Here is an 11,463-nt window from a genome sequence, read left to right as displayed (position 1 = left end):
TATTGCAATAATTGTTAGAGCCCATTTGTGCAAGGTATGCATGTACTACACATATATGAGTGTGCAAATGCTCACTTACAAGAATTATCAGCATCAGTAATAGTGAATCTTTCCAGTTATAAAGAAAGGGTTAGTTACGTGTATTTGATAGTAACCAAATTTCCTTGCCCTAAGAGCCAAATGCCAACATATTTATATGGCTGCCGACTTCTTCTTCAGGCTTTCAGGTGCACCTTAATTACATTCCTCACCAGGTTCTTAACTTGATCCCTCCTTAACTTGATCCCTCCCACTGCTCCTCCCTATACATCTGCAAACAAGACCCAAGACAGCCTAACAATCAATTAGTTCCTAAAAAAAACCAAAACAAAACCAAAAAAGTGTTGAATAATTAAATACAATTAAAAGATTTTTTTTAAAAGATTGAACTTAGACATATTTGTTTACCTGGGTTACATCTAAGCTAGTAATTTAAATCTATGCCAGGCAGCATTCTTAGTCCTGAGTGATCACACAGATCAACCGTTAAACTGTTAGAGTTGTCCCTGGCTGGTTTTGATCCACATCAGCACTAGCCCAAATAATATCCAGGAACAGTTTGGGATATAGTAAAAGCTAGGAGTCATTTCTCATAGGTATTTCAGTTGTGGCTATCCTCTCTCGGAGTATGAGTGACTTTTAAAGTTAGGATGTGGGTTATCCCATGCTACCTCCTAGGGTATGGGTGTGGGTACATTTAATTTACCGGTATAGACCTACTAGCCCTAGAGACCAAATCCTGAGGTTCCTAAATCTAAAGCACAAAGTGCTCTGCCTCAGGAAGAAATTGCAGCCTCCATCTGCCTGTCATCAGCTTCCTCTTCAGTTTTGGTGCTCATGTGAGCTCTGACGAAGCTTCTTCAGCCAAGATGAGCTGGATTAGCAAAGAGCTACTATTTAAGCAGTCAGACTAAACTGGTTTATTTTGGCTGGAGCTAAGGAGTTCCCTCTTGAGCAGCTTCTCTGGTGGACTGGGGCCAGGGCAGCATCCTTCTGGAGTGCAGAAGTGATAAGCAAATGGGGCAGTAACTCCCCCTCACCTGTGTAGCTGAAAGGCCTTAGCTGCAAGCTAAGCTCACCTTAGATGGGTCTTACTCTCCTCCAGGAGTTCCCTTGAGTAGTAGTGAGGAGGCTGAGATAATGCATAAGGAAACCCCCAAATGCTTCCCAGGACAAGTGGAAGAAAAGGAAGGCGCCTGCTCCACAAAGCCTTTCCTTCCTCCGACTGCCTTCAAGCCATGTGCTTGGCAATATCCATCGGCTCTCTCCAGCCTGGCTTATCCTTTCCTCCTGCCTTGGTGCTTTTAGTTCCTTTCACCTACCATGCATGGGCACAGCAGCACGTGGGGCTGTGCTGCAGCCTGAATCAGAGAAAACAGCATCAGGTTGATGCTAACCAATTCACTTCTGTTGTTGCTGGGTTAGTGTTAACCAGATTCTCAGCCTGGTTTATTGCATAACTGCAGGAATGTTTGCTTGGCAAGTGAGTGGGGCTTGGGAAAGTGTGGTGGAAAAGCGGGTCTCCTTTTTAAGCAGCAATGACAGGATGCATCAGCTTAAACTGATCATCAAATGCTATGTTATTTATAAAATAGCATATTTTATGTATAATGCATAATACACATGCACAAAAATGACATAGCATTTGTTTATATATACGTATATATATGTAAACTGGATTGATTTCCTACTGCAGTTCACAGAATGACCCTGTGGATAGCTCTGCCAGTACAACAGAGAAGTGCCACAGACTGGGAGCTGGATGTATCTTAAGCTTGAATTCCCATTGACCTCTTTAATGTGAGTCTCCAACTTTATGTAGAACTCTTCACCTCTCTTTAAATCAGATACACAATTTATCCATCAGCTTCAATTTTCTTCCATGATATGGGCACAAACTTACTAGTACAATTGTGCCCACTCATGTAAAGACCCCCTAGCAGATTGGCTCTGGTTAGTTTGTGTCTACACTGCATCAGAAAGCAGACAGGGGTCTGTTTGGAGTGCTAGTTTGGTGTGGAAATGGAACATTTGGAAACAGTCATTAAAATAGAGGATTAATTAACATTTTTGTACTGACTGATATGAGCTGTAGTGTTCTAACGAGGTTATTCATAATCACAAACAAATTTTCTTAGTTGTATCCACTTGAAAATATTTAGAAATAGCTTAATCATAGTAGAAATTAAGATTAGGCCAGTTTTCTCTCACTCTTTCCCTGTTTCTGTGTTGCTTGGAGCACCTGATTAGAAGCATTGCGCTTAGTTTCCTCTTTACATTAATGATATTTATGTAAGGAGATACGCTGACTTTCATTGGTCAACTCTTTTGTTTCAGTGGTTTAATAAGAAACTATGAAATAGATGTTGTGCAATTTCAAGACAAGTGCTCCAGGAAGCTGAAAAGTTGTTGAAGGAACGGAGTATAAACAAGGATTTTAAAAATATTTAATAAACTGAAATGCAGAAATTTCACAGTTGCGTCTCTGTCATCTAGACTAAAAGGAGTTCGTATGGCTGAGTCAAGGAAAGAATCAGACTGACAGATGAAATCGTTTAAGTTATGAGGAACACTTGCCTGTGGGATCTCCCGCTAAACAGACTTGCTGCTTTTCACTGTGTATGGATTTCTGCAGTGTACTGTACTTTCTCAAAAAATTGTCAAAACTTATGTACAAGTAACCTGGTAAGTTTTGAAAAACTGTACTTAATCTTTTGAAACATAGGTGGTTGTTAGCACTGTAAGAATTTTCTATTACATATCAGCTTTTTCAAAATTATTTTAAAGAATGTATCTGAGTAAAAGCAGAGTTTGAGAACTAATGTTTAACATTTGAATTTGTGGAACCTGGTAAGGAAGAAATCCCATTAACCAGATTGCATGGGTTTTTGTTTTATACTTTCTTTATATACTTGTTCCAACAGCTCCTGAAATTACTATAAACACTAAAGACCCTGGAGGGTGGAGGAGAGAAACCTTTGTTCTTTCCATTTATTCACTTTACTTATCAGTTTCTGTCTAGTCTATGACTTTTCTTATATAAACCTAGGAAAACTGTAAATTCACAAGAAATTGTCTGGGAATCCGTGGCTTGCACAATTATCCTGAACTAGTTTCAGCTTCTTAAGTCACCTATAGTTTAAATTGTGGATATTTCTTTAAGTATTAAAGTAAGTAGTTGGATCCTTAATCTTATGCTTTCTTAGTCTTCCTTTGAGTAGTCGAGTGGAATTTATTATTTTTCTTTCTACTGATGCACAACAAAGATAAGCAAAACCTCTCAAATCCAAACACTAATTCTGCATGAGGCTTTCAGGAGTTACGTCCTTGTTTCTATTTGCCTGAAATGTTGATGTTGTTTAGAAGACCATGTACCTTTGCTCTGTAAAAAGGACATTTTGTGCCTTGGGGCTAACTAACTGTGGAAACCTACTGCAGAGGACTATTACCTGCTCCATTTTATATCATACATTTGTCTGACAGTTCCTTTAAAACTATTTCTAACTCTTGCACCAGTGAAAGAGTTAATTGCCTTCCCTGATGGAAGCCTATCATGCAATGATAACTTTAATGGGGATCCTTTGATTTAAGCTGAAATTAATTAGAATAAGAAATAAGTTGCTCTTCCTCTCAGCTTTGAAAGATGGGAAAATCGCATTCGTGTTCAGTGAACGTATTGTGTAAGGGATTCAGATGAGAAAAAAATAATCTTGGAGTCTGAGAGCTGTAAATCTTATTTTTCGCCTCCAGTCTGCTTATTGTGTTCACATTTGCTTTGTGACACCTTTGATTATCACTATTGTCACAGTGTGCCCAGTGTGCTGAAAATTTCTTCCTGACAGTTGTTTTATTAAGGGTGCTCTTACCTGTTTGCAAGACAAAACTTAAGACCTAACATTCAGCTTCTCCAAGGTTGTTAGATACATCCTCAAATCATTTACACTTCACAGGCGGTGACTGGTTTTGCACACTTCAAATTATGTGAAAAAGCAGGCACCTTAGCTCAAGAGCACTTTTGGCAGAGGAGGAAGGCTGGTAACCATATGGCTGCGTAAAGCCCCTTCAAAAGGAGGCCAGACAAAAGGCATTTAGCTGGAAGGAAGGTCTTTCTGCTCCCAAGAGGTCAAAGCCACTTGGCTTTGTCATTTATGCCCAACATATTTATGAAGCATTTGTTATTGACTCAGTGAACCAAAATCAGGAGATGAGAGCCAAATTCCTACCTGAGGTAATTTAATTAACACCAACTGATTCTGCCAATGTCTTTGTTTGATGGTACTCTGAAATTAGTCTCAAGTGAGAAGCTACTGGTGTGTCAACAATAAATTTCTTCAAATGAGGAAACATTAGTCAAAGAAAATTTGTTTTACAAGAAGCCAATGCTTTAATATACTTTAATCAAAGAATTTTGGGGAAACATTTGACTCTGTAAAAATGTATGTATTTGTCTTCTAGGAAGGAGGACTTGGCATTACTAACCTTTGCAATGTTAGTGACATCACTGGAGCAGTGAGTAATTGTTTACTTTGTTAATTACTGAGATTTTGCGTTACTGCTATGTGAATAAAATGGGTACAATGATCATATTGTCAAAGACTTCATGTAAATGTGCACAGTTGCCTTTCTGGCATAAGTCAATAGGTTGTGTGCTTAGATTTGGCTCAGACACAACTATCTTTTTTGTTTAAAGAAAATGTGTAAAGGGTGTGGATCTCTGCTGTGAGTCATGTTCACATATGTGATCTACAAAGTTCATAATCACCCAGTTTTGAGAAAATGAGTCAAAACTAGTGTTCCCTCCAAAATGCAAATCATTAAGACTGTTTTATTCATCTACCTTTGTACAGTTAAGTAGTTTATTTTGTTTTCTCAGTGATTTGATGGGAGAAAACTTAAAATGACAATTGTTGAAAATTTAGAGTTCTGTAGGGCTTCAAACGGTTGCGTCTATCATGGGGGACTCTTCAGCTTAACATGAGCTTTCCATAGCAGCATTCTTGTGAGGACTTTAGCTGATGTTCTCCTGGTTCAGATTTCAAATGCAATTCAAGCTGGTGGTTATACATAGACTTTGAAGAGTGGTGGAGAATTCAGTCATCAATATTTTCCACAGAGACTAGTGGCAAGCAGCCTCTCAGCGCCTGGCATCTGGTGAGGCAGGGTCATTTATGATGCTGGGACCATAAAAGGCTGTGTTGTCATGAAAGTACATAGCAAGGTTGACTCGCCTATTTAGGTTACTGTGTATCTTTGCTCAGTGTTATCAAGTCTTACTATTTTTTTCATGAGGCTTTGCAATGCTCAATATCAGAGTCTTCTGCTTCCAAAGTTGTTTCCTTCCAGCTTCCCTTTAAAAAGAAAAATGTACATGACCATTAAGAAGTGGATGGGACAGAATAAACAAGAAAGGTACAACATCAAATCCAAACCACATAATGTTTATTACATCTTTGAAAACTCATGGTTTTAAAGCCGATGCCTTGCCTGTTGGAGAGTGGGGAGCTTGTGTTGAAGGGCTTTCCACTGGGCTTGGCTGTGCTGCATACTGCATATCTGTTACTTCTCCTCAGAGAACAAGTGGTAAAATAAAGCTGGGAGGGAGGGAGCACTGGCCACACACATCATGGCTGGCTGGGTGACTCATTCCCCGAGCAAGACTGAACATGGACTGTCTTAGCCAGGGCAACTTCTGCCCCTGGAGCTGTGCATCAGCCCTTTCCCAAGGCCTGTGTAAAGCTGAGCGCTCTCCCCAGGTGATAGTCACAGTCTGCTCAGGTGTCCTGCAGCCCTTTTAGTGCTCTCAGTACATGCGAGGGTGCCAAAGTCTTTACCGGAGCTGAACAGGTAGTTGAACATCTACTGTTTTGCACAAAGCAATCTCTAAGAATAATTTATTTTTTCTTTTGCTCTATATTTGATTTTACATTGAGAAGGGCACTACACAACATAACTCCCTTACTGTAGTATGAGGGTACCTATAACCTTTGGTGTATTTAATATTTTTGTTACAGAGTTTAAGTGCTTAAATGCCTATTTTATTGCTAAGGAACCGGGGCATAAAGGAGCTAAGTGACTTGGCCATGCAAAATGTTTTACTGCAGCTGGAAATTGAACTATTGTCCTCACCCTTAGTGCTGGAGTATCCCTTCTCTTTAAAAATGTGCTTTCAAAGTCCTTTTTTAAAGCCACCGTCTGTCTTTGCAGTGCATACAGGGATGTCAGTTTTGGAATGCAACGGTGCAAATCAATTGCCCACTGAAATGTGTGAGTATTGCCTTAGCCTTGGCTCTATAGAACTTGTCTCCAGTCCATCAAGTACCTTATCCAATGGCAGATATGGAAAATCTAACCAGAGCAGTGTTTCTGTTAAAAGATGTAATGTCCGTATTTTCTCTCAGTACTTTCATAAATTCTCTTTTGGGAAGCTAATAATTCTTGCTGTGGGATTTACCTGTAATATCAAAAGTTTCCATTGTGTTTGTCAAAATGTGGGGACATTTTATAGTTCATTAAGGTCCACCACTCACCCAGATTTTCAGGCAGTGAGAAAGAACTAGTGCTTTTCAGGATTTTACTCTACTGGGGTCTGTCTCAGAGTTATGCAGATGTAAATGAAGCACATGGTCTTTAGTAGATTGATTTCTTGCTTTTACTAAACCAGATGGATAAGAATTAGCATTGGTTTGGGACAATTGCCATGATAGTTTTTAAACTGCTCTTTTTTCTGGACCTCTTGAACACCTGAAGCTCATTCATCCTTGGCATCATTTTAATGTTGACTTTCTGTTTTTTCAAGTGTGGAAGTGTGGGTTTTCCTTCTTTCATTACTTGCCAGTGATAAGGTTTTGTAGTGTACTTTCACTGTAAGAAACTTCTAATTAATTGATACTATCTGTTTGAAATACTCTGCGATTATTTTTATGCTAATCCTGCATTTTATTAATTTGCTTCTTGGCAGAACAAGACATACACCAGAGCATGTGAGGTAAGTTAAATGCTATCAGATCAATACAAAAAAATCACTATTTAAGTGATTACTATGTCCACATAGTGCTAAGAAATATAATGTAGATACACAAACTTATCAATCCGGGTCTAATTGCTTTGTGGTCCCTAAAGCTAAAGAATGAGTTAAGTGCCTGAATTCTTTCTTTCCAGCACGGTGGCTAAGGACTTGTTTGCATTAAAAACTGCTGTGTAGCAAAGAATATTGCTTTAAAGAAAGCAGACTAATCACACCAGTATGGAACGCAGTACAGACCTATTTAAACTATGTTCTAGGCTCTCACAGGAGTCTTGTTCTATCCAGTTTTTCATTAATGCCATCAAAGATGATCCAGAGAGAATGCTTTTTAAGGCTGGTATGACACTGGCTTGGCGAGAAGTGGAAACAAAGAGTGGGAGCTAGAAGAAAAAACACACTCTTGACTGGGTAGAGAGTCTGAATGAAGTAAAATGCAATTCAGTAAGGGGCAACGTGTTGCCCTTTAGAAAGAGATCTCTGATGGGGAGTACCTGGCCTGTGCTGCAGATGGACTGGAATTTACAGTGGTAAGTATGAGGCAACAAAGTGCTACTAAAGAGACGGTGCCTTTCTGGGGCCCTTTTAGCTTGAACATAGAGTGTAGGATGGGATGGGGATGAGAGGATTGCAGGACTGTGTTTGGGACTGTTGAGACCTCAATATGAATGTTGTACCCAGATGGGGGCAACATACTTCAAGCAGGTGATGGAGGAGTTGGAGGGAATCCTGAGTAGAACACAAACCCATTGGCAAGCTGGAAATTTGATTGAAAGCATTGATTTTTTTAATGCTTTTTAATCTGTGAAATTTTGATAATGACAAAGGTTTACAAATATGCTAAATGGTAGTTTTGGAGTGTAGGAACAGTCCAAGAAGTAACCAACTTACTTTCGTAGAAACACAGAATGTGTGTGGGGGTTTTTTTGTTGTTGTTGGTTTTGGGTTTTTTTTTTTGCTTGTCTGGCCACATAATATGCCAGTTAAATTCACTAACTCTGCAAAGGCTTTTGCGAGATTATCTTTCCACTGGATCAGCTGGCTGACTTGACTCCCCACATAGGCAGGCATCACGTCACTGCATGCAGAGGGTCAGGTCATTGCAGTCTGCAGCGGAAAGGAGTGGGAGTAAGAGTGGGACTTTTCCTTTGGCATTGGCTCAGCTCTGTCGTGTGACTACACCCTGGGACTGAAATGTGGTAGGATTGCTCCTGTTAGATGCTACCTCTCACCTAGGAGCAGGGGAGTGCCACTGAATTCAGTGAGAATATTCACAAGAAAGGGCAGCAGAATCTGGCTCATACAGGGGCAGTTCTGATTGATGGAGAATATATGAGGATTTCGTGTTTTCAGGCAGAGCAGATGACAAATTTCCCTAAAAATTTCTAAGGCTAGGAGCTTTAGTAATCCTCTTACCTCAAGCAAAAATTGGTTTTATCGTTCGGGCAAAGATCAGAAGAAGAAAGAAAAACACGACAAAAACCAAATGGTTAGAAATGTCTGTGTTAAATGAAGCAGAAGGCACTATGAATCAGCATGTAATCTGGGGACACTATCCCCTACAAACTAAACAAATCTTGATTGTAAACGAAAGCTCCAGTGTGCAGTTGATAACTAACGTCTGCTAATACCCTGATCTTTCCCTGCTAACAGTCATGATAATTCACTTGAAAGAATTTTATTTCTCTGAATATGAAAACATTGGAAAAAACTTTTTAAGTGCTTGCCCTTGGCACTGAATGCCTAGATGTGAGATAATGTATATAGGAATATATGGCTAAGCAAGTTTTTAAATCTGTCTCAGCTGCAACTGTGTTGTCTGAAATAACATGCCTTATCAGTTTCCGTAGGGTGCCGGAAGTGTATATCCTAGAATCATAGGAAGAGCAATAAAAAGATTTGCTCACTTAACATAATGAATTGCTTCTGAATGATCTAAAGGTTAATTATAACTTGAAAGGTGGCTGCTGTATGAAGCAAACTGCAAGATTTTATAGGCAAAATTAATCTGCAGGATAAAATGAGCCCAAATAAAATGCCTGTCTAGAAAAGCTCAAACGGTCACTTTCTCAAAAGTTTTCACTTTCCAGGAGACTCAGTCTTGCATGTAATTTTTAAGCTACTGAGATCCACCTGGAAAATGTTACTACCTCTTCTTAAGTTCTCTACCTATAAAGCAGGGTAACACTATCGCTGTGTTCCCTACCTAAACTGAAAACTCTTAGGAATTTTCTGTTCTTAGGATGTGAGTGTGGAGAACTCACTGCCCTGGGGTATTTGTTATGTTTGCAGCTTGTAGACACGACTGTACCAGAAGGAGTAACTACTAACAAGGAAGTGTGAATTAGACATGGCTGCTCTTACAAATTACTAATTTCAACTATTTTGAAAATTCACTGGAAGTACATTTGTAAGAATGTGCCTCATTCATAGGAAATACATGAAGCGGGAAAGGGTGAAATCCAACATGTGGAACATATCATTAACAAGTTAAAAACCATTACTTCCTAACTCCATGGTTGTCACTGAAGTCTATTTCCAGCTTTAATGTAGCCCCATATTTGTGCTTTCCACAAAGGGACAGTGTGTAAGGAGGAAAAACCTAATTCAGTGCCCAGTGAATTGATGGAAAGGCTCCGGGGAAGCTCTTTGGAGTGAGTTTGTGGTGCTGTTATTTTTTAGAACGAATGTAATGATTTCCACAGGGTTTGTGTGTGTTCAAAATGTCCACAGGATTTGTATGTATTTAAATGTGTCTGCATAATTCTAGGAGGAAGTTTGCCTTTACACAAAACTAACCAGTGAGTTCTGTACCCTACACAGACAGTTTCCTGTAAGTTTGGCTGTAGCTGTGCAGAGGATGCATATGGAGTTGAAGCACAGAGTAAGTCTGAATAGAGTCCTGTGTCTGATTCACAGTCTCATAAATTCAGTTTTAAAATTATAGTCTTGTTCTATCATCTGGGTTTCTTCAAAGAAATAGGAGTGTCTTGAGTGTTTTGATTCATCAGAAAATTACCACTCTTCTTTTCTTTTTCCTTTTAACAAATACAGTGAAGTTAACTCTATCTTAGAGTAAAATTTTTTTGCCTCCCTTTCATGGACATGAGACTTTTTGAATCCAGTCTCAACTGTTTAAGATGATACTTTGTCAAGCACCCATCCTTGACCTGTCTGCTGTCTTGAAATCATTGCCAAAAGCTCCTGCAACTTATGTGGGAACAATTGGGCCAATACAGTGCTATTGAAATAGGCCCCTTGAAAATCTCTTCAGAAGTCTCCCATACCTTCTCTAGGCTTCTATTCAGCAAAATTTTACTAAGTACCTGTAACTAAAAGTACATTTACACAAGTGCAGGGTTGTAGTCACATTTGCTCACATTAAGCTTGGCCCAGTTCAGACTTACTTATCAAACTGTCTTTACAATGTCATGTGATTTATTCAGCAACATTTTCTATATATTCTTTTGTATATTTTTATTGGCTTCACAGCTTTCAGGTGTGGGAGGTAATAGGCTTTTACCCTTAAGATCCAGAGATTGCCATGAAAGGTTTTTTCTTACTGTTGTATTGTATTTTCCCCTCAGACTACTTGAACAAGCCTAGAGCACCATTTGCATCTACCATTGGAAGCCACAGTGTCACATTAGGGTGGAAGGCAGCTAACATCTCTAGGGTGAAATATATTATCCAGTGGAAGTTCAGTCAGCTCCCTGGAGACTGGAGATACACAGAGGTAAAGGACACTTCCTTTTACTTTGCAAGGAAATAGGTTCTTCTCTGCTCTTCATTTTATTTTAGAAAAATATTGTAGAATATGTTAGGCACACGAAAGAAGTTTGCAAAATCATGAGTAGCATGGAGAAGCTGAGAAGTGGACAATTATTCCTTTTCCTCCAACATAGGAACTAGGGACCTTGATGGAAACTAGCAGGTTCAAAACTAGCAAATGAGGGTTATTTCCTTGCAGAATGTGTAGTTAAAATGTTCAGCTGCTTCCGGCATATGTGGATGTTAAATTACTAAATTTAAACTCCTAAATTTTAAAATTACTAAAATTACTAAATGGGGTTTGAAAAGTGACTGGACAAATTAATGGAAGAAAAAACTTGAGTTCTACTAAATGCAAACATTGCCATTGTTTCATGTTGAGTGATGCTTATAAAATGCCGAGATTGAGAGTATTCAGGAGAAATATCACTATAGGATTTCTTTTTTTATATCTTTCCCTATAGAAATTTTTTTGGTTCTTGTCAAACACGCAATATTTGGCTAGATAGGCCTTTGTTCTGACTCAGTACGGTTATTCTCATATTATGTTCTTTTGCGTCAACTATACACTTGTTATCTTGCCATCATCTCTATTGGACCAATTTACAGAGCATGGCAAGTTGGTGCCACAA

General features: G+C 39.0%; 1 protein-coding gene across 1 annotated transcript in view; it reads left to right on the top strand.

Annotated features, from left to right (window-relative positions):
* Nucleotides 1-2,601: 2,601 nt before the first annotated feature.
* Nucleotides 2,602-11,463, top strand: part of ROS1 (ROS proto-oncogene 1, receptor tyrosine kinase) — a 76,411-nt gene continuing 67,549 nt past the window's right edge. The window contains exons 1-6 of the mRNA XM_072857892.1: nucleotides 2,602-2,724; nucleotides 4,495-4,548; nucleotides 6,244-6,303; nucleotides 6,998-7,024; nucleotides 9,884-9,944; nucleotides 10,648-10,796. Of these exons, the coding sequence (XP_072713993.1) occupies nucleotides 2,602-2,724; nucleotides 4,495-4,548; nucleotides 6,244-6,303; nucleotides 6,998-7,024; nucleotides 9,884-9,944; nucleotides 10,648-10,796 (474 nt within the window). The remainder of the gene's footprint in view (nucleotides 2,725-4,494; nucleotides 4,549-6,243; nucleotides 6,304-6,997; nucleotides 7,025-9,883; nucleotides 9,945-10,647; nucleotides 10,797-11,463) is intronic.

The sequence above is a fragment of the Ciconia boyciana genome, chromosome 3, assembly GCF_034638445.1.
Source record: "Ciconia boyciana chromosome 3, ASM3463844v1, whole genome shotgun sequence".
Taxonomy (NCBI): Eukaryota; Metazoa; Chordata; class Aves; order Ciconiiformes; family Ciconiidae; genus Ciconia; species Ciconia boyciana.
Note: the sequence above shows the minus strand (reverse complement) of the source record. Positions and strands in the feature narration are given on the sequence as shown.